General features: G+C 35.4%; 1 protein-coding gene across 1 annotated transcript in view; it reads right to left on the bottom strand.

Moving 5' to 3' along the window:
• Or22c (Odorant receptor 22c) overlaps positions 1–5,987 on the bottom strand; it is a 9,544-nt gene extending 3,557 nt beyond the window's left edge. Inside the window, exons 1-5 of the mRNA XM_017625494.1 lie at positions 5,614–5,987; positions 5,168–5,533; positions 4,528–4,649; positions 1,111–1,386; positions 215–396 (exon numbers count right to left, since the gene is read on the bottom strand). Of these exons, the coding sequence (XP_017480983.1) occupies positions 215–396; positions 1,111–1,386; positions 4,528–4,649; positions 5,168–5,533; positions 5,614–5,987 (1,320 nt within the window). The remainder of the gene's footprint in view (positions 1–214; positions 397–1,110; positions 1,387–4,527; positions 4,650–5,167; positions 5,534–5,613) is intronic.
• Positions 5,988–18,820: the final 12,833 nt, after the last annotated feature.

Here is an 18,820-nt window from a genome sequence, read left to right as displayed (position 1 = left end):
ATGATAATGGTAAAGAATCCAGTATTTCTCGAAAGAAATCAGGACTTTTGAAACTTAAACTTAAACAAAGAAGAGTAATGGTAATGGAAACATTGATGGTAACGATAGTGGAAAAGATAACACAGTCCACCTTCAATGAACAATTATAACAACAAACACTTAATCAATATTACCAAGTATAGTAGTCAAGCGAGCAACCATCTCATCAACTCACCAGCATCATATCCAAAATGCTAAAGCACAACACTAGTGCGGCTGAAAGAAAATGCATCAGCACGATGAGTGTAAATTCCGATGCGAAATCGCTGCACAGATCGATGACTTTGTTGTGGCGTTCAACCAGCACCGCCAAACGACGTTGTATCCGCACATTTTGCAACAACGTGGAGTACTCCACTAACAAGCACGATTGGTCATGAACAAGATGTACATACATACGAGGAAGAGGAACATGGCCATTGAAAAAAAAAACATAGGAAAGTAAAAGTTACGCTTGTTAAGTGCAGATGAGTTGCAGTGGAGGAGAAGAAGCCGAAAGGGTTTGCAAAAATTTTGTAAATTGAATCAATCACTATTTGACGTTCGCTTAGATGAGTGAGTGCAGTTAGTGAATTGCTTGCTAGCCGCTGTGGCATGCAGTAGTCGTTCACTGTGGTGGAGAGTAGCGCCGCGCGGCCGAGTGTACGGTACGTGTAGTGCATACACAAAATGCATTTGTATGCATGTAAACATTAGGGGTATTCTCCAAATCTTGCAAAGCCATTGCACGGATAGTTTTTTTTGCTGTCTCTTGTTATTGTATTTGATACATAATTTCGCTGCTTGCTCCCCATGCATGCTACCACTTTGCAATGGGGTGTTCTCGTACTCTTCGAAATTTGGAATAGTATTTTTGCATTTCGTGCAATCCGTGCATCGTGCAAGACTTCGAGAATACCCCTATTTATGTGTAAGTAATTGGTTGGAGCATGTGCAATGCATGCTCATACATATGCATGCATGTTCATATGTTTTGGGTGGTTATGTAAAGAATCTTAGTGCGTATATGTATGCATATATGTATGTACGTGCATTTAGTGCGCACTGCATTCGGCTGCTGGTTTTACTCACGTTCTTGCAATTCAGCGAATGTATGGCGTATGTCAAATTGCAACATACGAAACAATGCACACGTATACAAACAAGCGCAAAGGAAGAATCCATCCACGGCACTGAAGGTGAACACCGTCATGGCGCCGGAGAGCGTCAGCATCAGGTAGGTGGCTGGGTAATAGGGTAAATTGACAAGCAGTTCCGGCAAACTGAAATATTTACAAAAAAAACAAAAACAAATAATACAGAGGGATGGAATATTGAAAGAGTAAGTAAAAAAAATGTTGCCTGCAGCTTGCGTGCGTAAATACATTTGCAACATAGAGGTACTTTTCAATGGCTATATTGAATTTGTTGCTGCAACGACAGCTGGTTGTCATAAGTGCTGACTTTTCATTTTAAAAATTCTACTAAACATTGTATGGGCTATTTATGTTTTTTAGGTTTACAAGTATCTATACACATACTTATGTATGTAAGTATGTGCGCTCATATGCTGACATGTTGGCGGAAAATTAAATTGTCCAGAACAGGATACTTATTTTTCGCATACTCAGGAGAAAATAAAGTTGCATGAATGGGTTCATCGGCCGTATGCAATTTCCTATCAAAGAAGCAACTACCTACTCTATTTAAAAATTGAGAGTTGCATACTACACTGTCCGAAAAAATTCAACTTTTTTGCGCCCATAAAAAAATAAGGTATTTTCGGAAAGTAGAGACAAAAAAGTGTCCATATTCGCCGATTTTCTAGATCAGCTCATTTATGGTTTCTGTGGCGAAATACAAGCCTTAACAACAGCAATAGGTCAATAAAATATCGCTTTGTGTTTTTTTAAACTTTATCAAAATTCGTATTAAATTTTTTTTAAATTTCAACATGGCGGATGGATTTTTAAAAAACTTGTTAAACCTCCATGAAATTTTGATATTCATAGGTTCTTTGAGTCGCTGAATGCATAATTGAAATCAGTTTTCAAAAATTCAATATGTCAAATCTAACATGGCGGATGAATTTTTTATAAATTTAAGATTTCTATGAAGTTTGGCATCCAAACGTCCTTTGAATAGCTAATTACAAGACTGAAATGAGTTTTCAAAACTTCAAAACGGTGGATGGATTTTTAGAAAGTTTTAAAATTTTTATAAAATTTAATATACAAATGTTTTTTGAGTCGCGGTTTACAAAAAGTTTGGCATTCAAACGTCCTTTGAATAGCTAATAACAAGACTGAAATGAGTTTTCGAAAATNTGCGTTCCAGAGAACCGGAATTGCTATGAGTACCGTAATATGACTGTAAATATGATGCCATTATCGAATCCCATTAGGACTTTCATATGAAGCGTCATATTTCCGAGTGGGAGTTTTTTTTTTAATCAGTGAGTTAGTATAAGTAAGGGAGGTATACCAAAATAGGCGCCGAATGCATCGGCAGCGCAGGTCTCCAATTTTCTTGTTTTGTGCTTGCTTGAACATTCGTGCAGCCTTATTTAGTCCATAATGCTACGGATGCATAGGTGACTATTGGCTTTAACAAATGTGCTAAGTGAATGGTGTACCCCCGAAATAGTTATGTAGTGTCTTCCAGGTAGAAGAAGCGCTCGTTTAGAGGCACCAGAGTGCAGCTATTGGGAAAAATAGAGCAGCGTGAAACTGCGCTTTCTAGGATACGGGTTGCAATATCACTCCTCTTCAAATGCCTTCGCTTAGTGAGAAATTATTCTCGTATCCCTGTTAAGTGCGGTCGAGGCTCGACCAACTAAATCATTCGATCATAGCCTTCTCCTAAGCATCTTTTTCAGGCTACAATATTAAACATATTTCTTACTCGATCCGTTGGATGTTGTTTCATGAGAAGCTATAAATAATTTATAGAATGGAATCGGTAGGTCAAGCAAAGGCAAGTAGTTTCGAGATAAAACCAAAAAGAGCTATACGCGATTCGTACTGAGGTTGCCGGGAAAGCATGAAGCGAAGAGCCTTAAACAAAGGAAGCCTTAGAGCAATTCCTATGCCTTTGTATGGTGCTATTAAGAGCCCGACTAAGCTACCTCGAAACTCCTCAGTTCGTCTAAATACGCCAGTCAAAATCAATAGATCTTACGTTCTATAATGAAGATCCATAGCAAAAAGCTTTAACAAACGATCACAAGAACACCATTGGCACTCAAAAGGGATCAGATGTTATGCACACTTGGCAATCGGGAGAAACTTGCAGATTTCTGCTAAACACTCATTTTCCGGACTATTGAGCGAACTGCTATCAGTCAGAATTGGTTACATGAACACTCACTTCTGGAAGAAAATAAAGCTACGCAACCCCAAGCTTATCACTGTAGAATGAATACATTGGTCTGTTTCCGTCTTTAGCCCATACACGTTGCCGGGACCTAATGAATTGAAGCAATTAAACTTAGTTCTCGCAAAACTATGGATGTATACATATGTATGTAGCTTCGCTCTTATTTTCCCATATTCTCAGCAGACAATCCAGCCGGGCACCGCCCCCATTAAAGGTTCGGATATTCATTGGTATACGTGTGCATTGGTCGTCATCAAAAGAAGGAAGTCTCATACGTTTCGTTTTCATTGGGCGCACGCGAGGTTTTACGCCTTATCACCTCGCTACCCAGACGATACGTAGATATAAATATCTGGACGTAGTGAGCTACGCAGCGAAGCATACTTCAAGCGAACCTCAGCTATCTGGACGAGTTTTTTGTCCAAAATGAAGACAGGTCCTTCTAGACTTGGTCCATCTATTTATTGGGTTCGTGATCGCCCTTTCGTTCGCTGTCCACTGTTGGATGCCAAGTAAAAGGAGCTATTCATAAGAGCATCATCATTGATGGGTCCGACATATCCAAACCAGCGCAATCGTTGTATTCTTCTTGTGCTCTCTAGCTTCATCTTGAAATTTCAGGAATTGCTTAGTTTTTATTCATGCGGCCCAATGTCTTTGTTTTTAAAAAGCTCTTACAGTTCGTTATTCCATCTTCTTCATTGCCAGCCGCACACGCGAACAGGGCCATAAATGTTTCGTATAATAGTTCTTTCAAGAGCACCCAAAACCTTCTCATCTTTGTTCGACATCGTCCATGTTTGTGCGCCTCATAAAAGGACTCACATGATCAGAGACTTGTAGAGCGTAATTTTTGTACGTCGAGAGAGGACCAGAACAGTTCAATTGCCTACCGAGGCCAAGGCAGCACCTGGTTGTTGTTCTTCGCTTGATCTTCACGTTGAGATTGGTATTTTTGCTGGATCTAAGGTAGACAAAGTCCTTCCCTACCTCAAAGTTATAACTGCCAACAGAGACGTGCGTCCGCGAATACGCGAAGACTTACTGTGAATTGCCAGGAGATACATTGCCTTATCCTCCTTTACCGCTAGGTTTACCTCTTTTGCTTTTTTTAAAGCTGGAAAATGCGACGTTGACGTCCTGTTTGTCGTTTTATTTGGATGTCAATATCATCTTCGTAGTCAGGAGTATCGTGCTTCTGCTGCTGCGATTTAAACTGGCAGCACTTATTACCCTTGCCAGCATCACTAAGACTATTATCGTACCATTTATTGGGAAGAAAAAGCTATCAATGACAGAAATGATCCGAGGTGGTATTTCTAGTAAGGCAAAATATATAACCTGGCAGAACCCTTGGAATACACATCTAAATGCTGTTACTAGCAAGGCGATGAAGGCTTTATTTACTGATTCATGCATTTTTGGTAGCATCTCCATCTCAATAACTTACCTACTCATGCATCCTTAGCATGCTGGATCAAAGCTAGACAAAGAACTGCCAACTCAAAACTAAGTCGGGGCCAAAAGGTCTACATACGTCTCCCACTCAACTAGCCAAATTAACCTAACCCGTTAACAACTTTACCAGTAAAATCGTGTATGGAAAAGATAAGGAATTGGAGGATCTTTCGGCTTAAATATTGGCTTCAACTCCTTTTAGCTAAACTTCTTTTGCCATTTAAAAAATGCATAACTAAATATTGAAATAGGATAAACATAGTTAGTTGCGCTAAACCAAACAAAAACGCAAAACATTTCGCCATCAACTTACACAACTTTGAAGGGCAACAGCAACTGCGTTTCCTGCCATTGCCATTTGTAGTAGACCATTTTCACCAGCGGCGAAACATTGAAAAACGTATTCGTTAGCGAACCAGCTGCGAGTAGCACAAAGGACAACACCGATGCAAACGAGGCCAGTGGCTCCATGATGCGACGCTTCTCGATGCTGGTATCTGTGTGTGTGCGTGTGTGTGTGGGTGTGCGATGCGAGAAGAAGTAACAAACGAGAAAACGTTGTACTACACCACACATAAATAAAATAAAGAAAGCTACACAGCAAACAACAACAAATTTCGCAATGGCATTCTGCCAAAAACCGCGGAATGCAAATGTTTGTAGAAATACTTTAGCATACAGGCGACCAGAGCATCATCGTCTTTACTCTACACTACGGCCGGTAAACACTTATGCTATGTAAGTATGTATGTATGCTACAAAAATTCACAAAAACGCTGCTGGTACTTACCCTGCAACAACAACACACGCATACCATGAATCACACGTTGCCAACGCTTATGGCGTACAAAAAAAATGGTCATCTTCAACAGCGATATGACCTTGGTAACTCCTGGACAGAATGCCTCAAATGCACTAAAAAGATCGTCCAGATACATGAAACCGTAGAAATTCTCACCGAAGGCGCCTAAAGCAACCGCAAATGCGTTCACGCAGAAACGCAATACCGTTAGAGAAGTGCGCGGCGGGCCGTTAGGTGATTGAGGCCAAAAAGCGGCGATGCGCGCCGAAATGCGCGGGATGCGGAAGAAGCTGCGTTCAATGGGCACCTGTGGGCCCAGAAAATGGCGCATTCTATGAGACGGTGTGACGCAGTGACGGTGTGTAGATGGCGGCGGAATGAAAAAGCGCTGCAGTGCCCGTTGGTTGAGCTGCGTTTTTGGCGGCGCTCGAAGTTTCACTAACGAATGCGGCGTCCCGCAACGCTGGCGGCTATTTTATGCTGGCGCTTGAAATGGTGAAATGGTTGTTGGGAAAGTGAATATGTGGGTTTGTGGGTTTGGGTGTTTGCAAGTGTGTGTAGTGTGGTTGCATGCAGCATTAGTTGATGCCTACTTTTGTACGCTACATGCATTTGCAACGCCCCCGAGCTGTAATTTCCGAAATTATATATTTACATATGTAAGATAGTGTACGTGTGTGTGTGTGTGTGTGTGTCTGGTATGAGTCTGCTGATGTACTTGTGCGGCAAATAAATAATACAGTACAAGCCTACAAATTTCGTAACTTTTTCCCCAAAAGTTGTTAGATGGTTGAATTTCGTATTCATAACAAAACATAAATTTAAAATCATAACAGTAATGTAATATTCGTAATTACCATTTAGGGGCAAAACTTTTAATTACCTACGCTGAACATCTATTTAATGCGTGGTAGTATCTAACTTTATATGGCTAGAAAGATATATTACGGCTAGAGAAATGTAAGCCTCAAGACACTTTCAAACTAATTTTTTTAAATGCATTTACTTTGAAAAATAACATTAGTAACGTTTATAACATTAATTAACAAAATACTTTTTAATGACTAATGCTCAAAAAATAATTGTTGCTTTTTGAACGTTTAATTTTTGCTTAGTAAAAAAATTCTATTTTTTAATTTTATTTTTTTGTGTAGAAAATAAAACTTAACCCTCTACTGCATGATTTATGAAGAAAAAGTAAAAAAAAAACAAAAAACAATTAACTGTGAAAACACCTTATTCGCCTGCCAATAAACGTTTATCGAAAGAAACCACGACTCCAAGTAATTTAGTTTAAATTTCATTTCGCAAAGAAATATATGAAAATTTGTATTAAAATAATTGGAAACAGTAGGGTACCGGTAGGGATGTCAGTGGCAAAAATACATCAATGTTTTTCTTGGATTCGATGCATCGGTTCGCATAAGATTTTTCAAATAATGTTTCACAACAAAATATATTATTAGCAAAATTGTACAAAATTTTAATTAAATTACTGCAACTGAGCTAATTATATTTCTAACGGAACTTTTGGGAGCCATTACAAATAAATTTTTTTTTTTTGTACAATTGAAAAACTAGGATGGCGGTTCAATGTTTTAGGGGTGTCAGTTTCCAAAAAACATCGATGCATTGATGCAGTTAATTGTTTATTGAGACAGAAAAGGATAAGTGAGTTATGTACAAAAAAAAATTATTTTAAAGGAACAGCTTGCATTTTTCTTAGGCACTAGGTTTTTTTCTTGAAGTTGATTCTCGCGCACACGAATAGATGATTTTAAACTACGCACACAAAAGTGAGGTTATATTCAAAGATTTTTTAACCACAGTCAAAGAAATTAAGTTCCGTTATCCCTAGTTAACATCTCAACGCATTTTGCACTTGGCATGTCCGGACCCCTAATAGGAAAGGTGCCTCTGCCCGGCTGGTTGGTGTCCTCGTAAGGACAAAGGAGGCTGACATCACCGCCAACTAAGAAATGCGTTGGACGGGGCAAGGCAAGAAATGCCTGGGGCCTTGTGACCTCTGCTACAGCTTCCATGTAAAGAAGACCCCGGTGGACGAGCGTACAGCCACAATCCGTAGCAAAGCGAGATTCTTCAACATCTCGCTCATCTGCGCCCATGCCTCGACGGAAGAAAAGGAATAAAGTCCTCTCTCGACGTACGATATCCACGCTCTGTAAGCCACTCATCATGCCCGTGCTGGTATATGGCGCAGAAGCATGCACAATGACAACGTCCGATGAGGCGGCTCTTGGAGTGTTCGAGAGAAAGATTTTGCGGAAGTTTTACGGGCCTTTACGCGTTGGCGACGGCGACTACCGCAGACGATGGAATGATGAGCTGTATGAGCTTTACAGAGATATAGCGCAGCGAATTAAAATACAGCGGCTCCGCTGGCTTGACCATGTCGTTCGAATGGATTCCGACGCTCCAGCTCTGAAAGTATTCAACTCGAAACCCGCTGAAGGTAGCATAGGAAGAGAGAGACCCCAACTGCGATGGAAAAATCAAGTGGAGAAGGACGTGGCTTCACGTGGCATTTCCAGTTGGCGTCAGTGGGCCCCGAGGAGAAACGACTGGCTTGCTTTGTTGAACTCGGCCAAAATCGCTTAGGCGGTTATAGCACCAAATCAGAAGGCGAAGAATAAATAGACTTCGTGAGAACTTAGACGGGAGATTCGAATTGCTAAGGCAGATTGGGTAAACAGGGAATGCGATAAAATAGAACGACTGCAAACATTGCATAATGACTTTTAACTTAAACAAAACACTGAAGGAAACTGCAGCTATTGGTCGCAAAACACCACCCTCGTTCCTTGTTAAGGAAGACCTATATCGAAAAGGGTTTTTTTAAGATAACAACAGATCTAACTTCAATCTTTGTTCCCCACCAAGTTCCACTGGCAATTATATAACCAAAGATGCAATCAAAAAAGCGATTTAATCAACGAAAAAAAAAAAACAAAGTAACCGGTCCGGTTGATTATTGATTAGCTTGAATAATTCGATACATTTCGATAACTCAATAAACATGGATAATTCGATAAATTTCGATAACTATAAACTTTGGTAATCCGATAACTTGATAACTTACGGCAACATAATTTTCGTCTTTACCTCTAATTTTGCCTTCGCTTTTTTATCTTCATCCTTTTTTTTATCATTTATTTCTTCATCATCAAATTTATGTATATTTATTACGAAGTTTAATTTCAAATTCGAAGTAAAATAAAATGCGAAAGCTCAAATTTAACAGCTTGCACCAACAATTATACACAAATGCAGAAATATTTTAATGCCAAATTTGGCCGTAATATTCAACAAATTTTGAAACTATTAGAAATTTCTCATCCGCAGAGAAATACCTAAAGGAATAAAAAGCAAAAATTTATCCTTTTTCCTTTTCAAGTCATAGGAATTGAAACTTTTCAAAGTCATTAGGCAATAATATTCCACATTGTCGACGTTTCAATTTTATTTCATAGAATTACTGTATTCATATGTATTCCAATTTCATGCAAGAAAAAAAGCATTGAAACGAATCAGTAATTTCTTGTGATTTTTTCTGGGTAAATGAGTGTTGTAGTATGTAGTACTGCATGCTCTAAAGTTTCAAAAATTTTCCAAGAAGCAACAATTATTTGTAAGGCATTGAATAACAGCCTTACCACTAACAATTGGCACATTGAAATATTCGGTACAGCCTAATGCATTTAAGCAATTACATAAAAGCAAAAAAAAGAAAACTTTCAGCATTGTCTTTTCTACAATAAACTACCTACTATACTATGCCTTTTGTTTACCAAACAGCAACACTGAATTAATATTTTAAACATATCTTATGCATTTAGTTTCGTATGTGTCTCTTAACTTTTACATTTTAATTATTACTTTCACCAAATAATTGTTTATTTGTGTAATTTGGCCTTTGTTTGCATTATAAACTTATTAAATATTTCATGTCGTTGCTATGTATGTGTGTGTGTGTGTGTGTGTGCAAGTGTATCTAAATGGTAAATTCTATGGTTGGCTTAATTAAATTTTCTTTGTATAAATACGAAGACAAAAAAGAAACAAGTGAGAGAAAGTTTTCACAAGCACGCCTTTTATTTGTTCACGCACACTTGTATTTACAATTTACATACAAACATACATACATTTACACATTTACGCAACGAGTTTGGGATTAAGAAATAGAAGGAGACACAAATTTTAAAGTTCTATTCATACGTACATAGATTGCATGCTTTTGTAGGGTTTTTTGTGTGAGAGTATGTGTTAAAAATATCAAAAGTTTTGCCAAGTGTTTATGGGGTGTTCCATACCAAAACGCAAAGGGTTAACACTTCATGTGTTTGATTTGTTTCAAATTTTTAGCGTTGATGCATAAACATAAATAATAAAAAAAAAATATGTAATTTGAGCTTCATTAATACATTTTTGAACTTTACAGCACAAAATCAAAAACAAAGCGATTTGATAATTTTCAAAATATCTCGAGAGGCGAGGAAGAAAATTTGAAAAAAATCTCGCATACTCATTCTCTATGAAAAGAAATATTTGAAAATTTTTTTTCCTTGAAAAATTTTTTACATACAAATTTTTTGATAAAACAAAACTAGTTTTTGATAATATGACACCTCAAAAACAATTTTTATTTTTAAATCACAATGGTCGCTTTGAGTATTGCGCAATACTTAAGTATAGTATTATGGGGTGCACTCAACAATCATTTGAGTTATGAATTTTTTTTTGACCAAAGTTTAAAAAAATTAATATTAAATATTACAAATTTACATTTTTGTTTAATTTTTTTAGAATTCTTTTGAGTATGCAGTTTTGTAGCACATTTATTTTATTAGTTTTAAGCGATTGCAAAACCGGCGTTAATTTTTTTTTTTTTGAAAACGGTTTTTCGCAGTTTCTTCCATAAGAAAAAAGTGCAAAAAGCCGTCAGCATAAAAAATATTAAAAATCAACGCAATTTTTTATTAGCTTAAAACTTGCCTTTATTATACTAAAATTTACAAAACTGCGCAATACTCAGATCTACCATTGTGATTTTTTTATTTTTTTTTGAGATACGATATTTTCAAAAGCTAATTTTTTTATCAAAAAATGTGTATGAGAAAAATTTGTAAGAAAAAAATTTTAAAATATTTTTTTTCATAGATATTTTGATGCGTGTAGGTGTGATTTTTTTTCAAAGTTTTTCCTCGCGCGGTTCTCGAGATATTTGGAAAACTAGTAAATCGATTTGTTTTTGTTGTTGTGCTGTAAAGTTTCTAAAAATGTATTAATCAAGCTAAAATTTCATATTCATTTATTATTTATATTTATGCGCCAATCCTAAAAATTTGAAACAAATCAAACACATGAAGTGTCCGTTTGGTATGGAACGCCCCTTATATATGTATTTGTGTATACATATGTATGTGCTGCAATCTGGTAACTATTTATATAAGTTTACCAGCATTTTGCAAATGTCTTCTTAACTGCATAGTGTCCACGAAAGCCATTCGACTAGCAAACTCTTTTTACTTTAGCACAAATTTTATTTGTTATTTTACAATTTAATTAAAGCAAAACCAATTTTGGTTGAAAGAAGATTAAATTGACATAAATACTCAAATAAATGTGAATCGCATTTAATTGATAAATGCATTGATTTAGCAATAAAATCATTAAATGCTTACTTTCTTTGCATCAAAACAAGTTCTTGCACGCAATTGCAACTATTCATGCAAATTTAATTGACATATCTGTTTTTAATCAGATTATATTTATCCTTTTTGGAAGTAGTTCGAAACAAAAAAATTTCAAAGAAAAATGTTTACTTAATTAATAACATTCGAGTGCGAAGAATTTGGGTTAGTGAAGCATTCAATACGAATATGTAAAACTTTTGCACTGCATACATTTCTCGCTACATTTTTAATGCTTTTCTATGCTCATTCATTTGAAGCATTTATAATGAATTGCAGAAAGCAAATAGAGTAACTTTCGATCACTTTATTATAATTTACAATAATTTTTAACACACAATTAACTATTTGTATTAATGTATGTCTTTGTATTGAATTGTATAAATAATATTAAATATTGAAATAAATTGAAATTGAAATGTGCATACATAAATTTGTATGTTGTTCCATCAATCGTCCATTCGAATTTATCCCGGTCTCCAACCGACTCACGACTGGAGCTGCAGCGTCAGCTCTGCCTATGGAAGTCAGGCCCCTAAGCACGCACATCGTAACCCATAGGCGGGGTGCAGCACCTGCTTCAAGGATAAACGGGCAGGATGCTGCTGATATTCTAAGCAGCTCAAGGGAAGCTGCAAATACAGGCCAGGGCGGTCGGCTAAACATGTCCGCCCCTCGAAGAAGGCCTATTATATTATAATCTATACTAATTATATAAAGGGAAGTCCCTTTTTTTGTAACAGGTAATCTCGCGAACGGCTGGTCCGATTTTCATGAAATTTATGTATGTATATACATAGTATATTATATAATCATATAATTAATGTATACAAATAGCTTTCGGTGACCACCATGTTTTAGGCTAAAAAAATTTTACCTTTTTTCGGGTAGGTGGACCAGGGACCGGTCTATTCGAAAAAATCTTATTATGATCCGATTTGCTTAAAATTTAGTACGTAAGTAGCTTTTAGCCTAGCATATATGATCCATTTTTTCCGGGAAGTGGTCCAGGGACCGATCTATCCGATTTGCTTAAAATTCGGTGCGCAGGTAGCTTTTTAGCATGTATTAGCATATATGATCAAGTTTTTGCGAGAAGTGAACCAGGGACCGATCTATTCCAAAAAATCGCATTTATGGTCCGATTTGCTTAAAATTCGGTACGTAAGTAGTTTTTTAGCATATATTAGGATATATGGTCCATTTTTTCCGAGAAGTGGACCAGGGACTGATCTATTCGAAAAAATCGTTTTTACGGTCCGATTTGCTTAAAATTCAGTACGTAGGTAGCTTTTTGCCTGGATAAGCTTATAGATTCCTGTTTTCCAATTTTCATGCAATTTCGAATATAAATAGCTTTAAGTAACGACCATATCAAGGGGCGAATTCGTCACTAGGCAAGATTTTTTTGCGCCAATCAGAAACAACGGATACTGTCAAAATATAATTATAATATATAATATATCTCAACTAATATATATTTAGAAAGCCGTTTGTTAGTTTTCGCAAGGCTCGAGAGCAGCTGAACTGATTTTTTGAAACTGCCACCTGCCGCACGTGTCGCACGTGTGCTTATCTCTGGAAATTTTTTGGTAGAGTTCTAGAGTTTTGTATGGAGATGTACGAAATAAATCGCATACTCTTGGAGAAAAATTGGAACTATTGGAAAAGGGGGCGTGGCATCTTCCATACAAACCGAATTTTTCATACTGCCTATTTTGGAAGTGTTCATGGTAAAGTTCTGGAACTTGGTATGGAGATATACGAAATCAATCGCATACTCATGAAGAAAGAGGGCATCTCTTGGAAAGGGGGGCGTGATACCTCCCATATCAATCGAATTTTTATACTGCATATCTCTTAAATTATTCATGGTACAGTACTGGAACTTCGTATGGAGATATGTATATAGTTGAAATCAAGCCCATACTCATGGAGAAAATTTGAGCTATTTGAAAAGGGGTGTGAGGCCTACAAACGTACCGACCTTTAGCTATCTTTGAATGAATTTTTTTATTCTTCTATAGGTGTGTTTGTGAGTGAAATCCTCCTAGATGGTTGTACTGATTTTAACGAAACTTTTTGTGTATTTGAGTGGGTCTCTGGATGGTTTAGTTTCACAATTTAATCCGACAGTTGGCGCTGTAGTTGAGTTATTACTAAAAATCTTATTTATGATCCGATTTGGCTAATGTTTTAAATATGTATGCAATACTATTGCAAAAAACGTGCTGCCAAGTGGTGGTGAAGTCGAGCTACTACTAAAAATAGCCAAGTGAGAAAAGGGGCCGTGAAGGTCAGATTAAATCGACCTGTTGCACCATTGGGTATATCGAACGCTCCTGCGGTGCAACTGGCCCAATGGATGCGATTTTCCAATATTATTATGCGTTCAAACTTTTAAGGTATTTGATCTGAAATAAGTATATGTATATTGCATTTCTGTAGAACAATGATTCGCACCCATTTTGAAATTGCCACCTACTATACTGTAAAGCTTCTAGGACATTCACTATACATAGAACCGGGTCATTGTTGCCGCCAGGGAGTGAAGAGGAAAAAATGTATTTCGCTTTGCGAATAACCGTGCTATGAAATGCCGCACAACTGGAGAATTTCAAGAACGNTTACATAAAAATGAAAGGAAAATTATTTAAAAAAAAATTTAAAAAAATCCTATAAATAAAATGAAATTCAAAAAAAAATTTTTTTCTGTAAATAAAATAAATCTAACAATAAAATCTAAAAATTTAAACATAATGAAACTTACAAAAAAATAAGTTCCTATTAATTCAATGCAATTAAGGAATAAATATTTTTTAACAATAAGATCTAAAAATTACAAGAAAATTTAATTAAAATAAGAAATGAGAAAAGGAAAAAAATAACTGAAAAAGAAAACAAAAATATAAGTTTATAAACAAAAAAAATCTATAAATTTAATTAAAAAGAAGATAATAAGAAAACAGAATTTCTTAAAATAAAATAAAACCAAAAAGGATAATGTGTTTTCTTTTTTAAACAATACAATCTAAAATCGAAATTAAAAAAGTAATAAAAAATAACAAATAAAGGAAAAATAATTTGCTGCCCGAGGGCTTGAACTCTAAACCCTCAAATGTTGTGCCAATGCTTTACTTACCCGGCCATTGCAACTGTTGTAGCAGCGCGATCAAAATGATATACAAGTGCTGTGTGTAAAAAGAGCTTTTTACCATGAAAGTTGATAAGGGAGCTTTTTCTAGTAAGACTTTCGTACCAGAATAAACAAAATCTTGCTAACTATTTTGTCGTCTGTCTTTGAATTGTTTTGTAAAAGACTTGTAACTATTCAAGTCAGAATTGCCCTGTTATACTCATGCCACTCATGTGTCCTGTTGACCCTGATGAAAAGCTTCCTTACAGTATTGCGTTTTCCATACAATACCAGGTTTATTCTTAATTTCAACAAAAACGTTTAATCTCAACATAATTTACAACTTCAATCAATCAGCCATCGGTTTCAACCGCAACTTTAATTTCAATTGTGTCCTCAATTTTCAACGCCAATCAATCCATTAACCTCCTCCTCAGTTTAAAACTCGAAAACAAATTTCAATTTCGATTTCGATCTCACAGTTAACCTCAAACTAATGGCAATCTAACATCAACCAAGAACTTTCAAGGGGTCAGTGAGTGAAACGACATTCAAAAACCAAATTCAATTCAAAACCATTTCTCTTTGATTGTCAATCAAAATTGTATGCTCATATCAACGAGAGAGCAGGAGAAATTATTAGTTCATGCATGAAATTCCCAACATAAATTAAACCAAAGCCAGCTGCAACTGTTTAAAAACACTCATGCGGGCGTATATAAATGTGTATATATGTGTGTGTGTGTGTGAATGCATGTACATGTGTATATATGTATTTAGTATGTAGTATGCATGCACATATTTGTGTGAGCCGGTCATTCAAAATGTAGTATGCACTTTGTATATTTTTACCCCAAATTGTGACGTAGGATTGAGTATAACTTAATGGTGATTTGGTGTCAATGGAATGGCATGGCCGCCTGAAGATTTCTAATAACAATTCTCGAAACAGATCAAAGTACCGAATGCAATACACATTTCTCACCTCCAACTTGCAAATAGCAAGGAAACTAATGGGAAAATGCATAATTTTGAGTAAATATAGATACCTGTGTGTATACATACGTACATAAGGGTACGCCACAAAAAAAAATGTTGGGAATTTTCCATGAAAACTATAAAATTCATTATATGTTAAGACTTCCTCCAAAATATTTCAGAAAAATTTTAAGATTTACGGGAGTTATACCGATTTGAAAATATGTCCAAAAATCTCATAATTTTAATTTCGTTAAGAACAATTTTCAAACATTTTTGGGCGACTTCTTTGGGCTTAAACTCTTCAATCATATGATCTGGTTTTTTAGAAAACATATTTTTATATTAGTATATAGTAATTTTTTTTTATAAAAAAAAATTAATTTTTGTTGGTCCGGTTCACGTAAATCTTAATATTTTTACAAAATATTTTGGCGGAAGGCAGAAGGAATTCTTTCTGAAAGTATTAATGAATAGCAAAGGCAGTTGACAATATCTATAAGAAATCATTATTTACTTGTAAACTACAATATAAATATTTACTCATACAGTTAATTTGGTTTCAGTTATTTAATACTAACTTATAAAAATTTGTCTGCCAAACACAGCTTTTTTTGGAAAAATAATTGAAAATAATCATATAATTAGAAATAATCAAATAATTAAAAACAGTCAAATAAATAAAAATAATCAAACAAGTGAAAATAATCATATAATTAGAAAAAAAAATTGATTAAATTTGATTGTTTTTGATTATTTTTTTAGTGGCCATTAATCATGATTATTTTTGATAATTTTTAATTATAATTAATCATTAATTGCTGGGTTATATAAGAAAATTAAAATAATCATTACAATTAAAAAAATGCAAAAAATAATTAATGATTACTAATCGTAATGGAAATTTAACAGCTCCGGTATTAAAGAAAAATGAAATCAAAAATTTTTGAATTTTTTTCTGTCTGTGTCTCTGTACGTTTGTACGCGCATTACTCGAAAGCTAATACATGAAATTTAATGCAGTCTTCATCGATTTCTTGCTAGAGGTCTAACTTAAAATATAGAAGAAATAAATTAGAGAGCTGCCACCGGTAGGAAAAATTCAATTTGAGTAAACTGATCAAATAAAGTAAACATTGTAATATCGCTGTAAAAAAAAGACGTTTAGAAGGCTTGCAGCCTGTTTTAATTAAATTTAATTGATAAGATATATTATATCTTGCAATAAGGGTATCAAAGAGGTTTAAGAAATTTTACTGCCGAAAATATTTTTGAGGAGGGTTGCCACATGTTTGAAAACCTTTTTTCGATTAAATTGATCAAATAAATGAAATATTACCATATGGGTATTAAACTAAAGAGGTTTAAGAAAGTTTGCTGCTGAAAGTATGCTGAAAGCGGATTGCCACCTATTTGAAAAATTTATCTTTTCTGAATACTGGTGTACCCTAATGTTCATATATTTTGGTACGTGCTGTGAGTAATAATAAGTGGCTACTGTTAATACCAAATCAGTTTCGGCCATCAACATTACCACAAATAGTAACACGGTAAGACAGAGTGGATCGTTTATTTGTCAACTACTTTTGCCTGTAGAGAAAGTGATATCTGCCAATGTATATTTACATTTATATTGAGTGCAAAGTGCCATAGCAGAAGTAGCTAGCTTTGGCTGTAAGTAAAACATAAGAACTGAAAGCAAGGCTTTGCTGAAATTAACCAAAATTTTGCGCCAAAGCAACTTTCGAAAAGCGAAAATGCATTAGTGGTTTTCACTAGTCTTAATTTTAATAAATTCAAAATACCGCAACGCTGTAATTTGTAAATGCATGTAGCACTCAAAAAACATTGGAAAGTGTATTGATGCAATAGCACTGAAGCTTAGGAACGAATGCATTTGAATAAAAATCGAATGTTTGCCTCCTGCTAAAAGTTTTTCCAGATCCATGTGAGTGGTACAATTGTGGCAAATACATCCCTTCAGCCACAACTGACACTTTATTTCAAGTGTCACTATTTTTTAAGTCTTTTAATGATGTTAGCTGGTAATGACAACTGCGGGTTCCACATTTGTTTCCGTACGCAATACAAACAGTTCATTGCCAATGCTCAATGTAGGAGCATCTGTTTTTGTGTGGTTAATTGATACTAGCAATGTACAACTCAGTTGCAATCAAGAGCCGCCTAATGTAGTGTTAATGGTGCCTGAAACAGTTATAGTGCTACCAGGCGCAGTTGAAATCTGCATTTAAAAGCGAAGAAGCGAACAGCGTACTTGAAAGGCGGATGCATAACCTAAAAGATGGTCTATCATAACGATATGTTATACTGTGGTATGTTATGTTGTGTTGTCTTATGTTATGTTATGTATGTTATGCTATTTATGTTATGTTATTTATGTTATGCTATGTTATATTATGGTATGTTATATTATGTTATGTTATGTTAGGTTGTGTTATGTTATGTTATGTTATTTTATGTTATATTATGATATTTTGCGTTATGTTTTTGTTAGGTTATGCTATGTTATGTTATGTTGTATCCTGTTATGTTATGTTATGTAATGTTATGTTATATTATATTTTGTTGTGTTATATTATGTTATGTTGTGCTATGCTATGTTATGCTGTGTCATGTTATGTTATGTTATGTAGAGTTATGATATGTTATGATATGTTATGTTGTTTTATGTCATATGTTGTGTTATATTATTTTATGTTGTGTTATGTTACGCTATGTTATGTCATATTATGTTGCATATATATATGTATATATATGGCCTCTCAACAGCATTTCTTTCCATTTTTCAGTTAAAATTTCCTTTCTGCTTCCCCTTTGACTTTCACTCCTTGCAAACACTGTGGCTTCCATCAGGGGCACCCATGTCGTATACGCAACATAGTTCCACTTCTATGTAGCAGCTGACAACCCATAAACGCATTTTTACATAATTTTTGGTGCGTGTAAATGCCAACATGGCTTGCGCTTCATTCCGAAACACACACACACACATGCACCCGTTTACTGTAATTTGTTTGCGCTTCCGTTTTAAGAGCATCGTGCCAATGCAGCAGCACTGGCGATCGAGAAACAGTTGGCAAAGCGTACAAAAGCCTCTTAACCCCGTCAAGTGGTCATAAAGCATTTTCACATTCACTGCCACATACACACACACACACTCACACACACACATACGTCGCATTGTACATTTTAACGGCTAGAAGTAGCACTCATTGCAAGCAACACAAATTAAAAATGCGTGTCTGAGAGTGTAAGTGGTGAAGGCAGTGGTGGGGAGGGGCGGGGGCGGAGACGCAAAGTGCGTGACATTGTCCTTTT

The sequence above is a fragment of the Rhagoletis zephyria genome, unplaced genomic scaffold, assembly GCF_001687245.7.
Source record: "Rhagoletis zephyria isolate East Lansing unplaced genomic scaffold, Rhagoletis_zephyria_1.1 Rzeph_scaffold_04067, whole genome shotgun sequence".
In the NCBI taxonomy this organism is placed as follows: domain Eukaryota; kingdom Metazoa; phylum Arthropoda; class Insecta; order Diptera; family Tephritidae; genus Rhagoletis; species Rhagoletis zephyria.
Note: the sequence above shows the minus strand (reverse complement) of the source record. Positions and strands in the feature narration are given on the sequence as shown.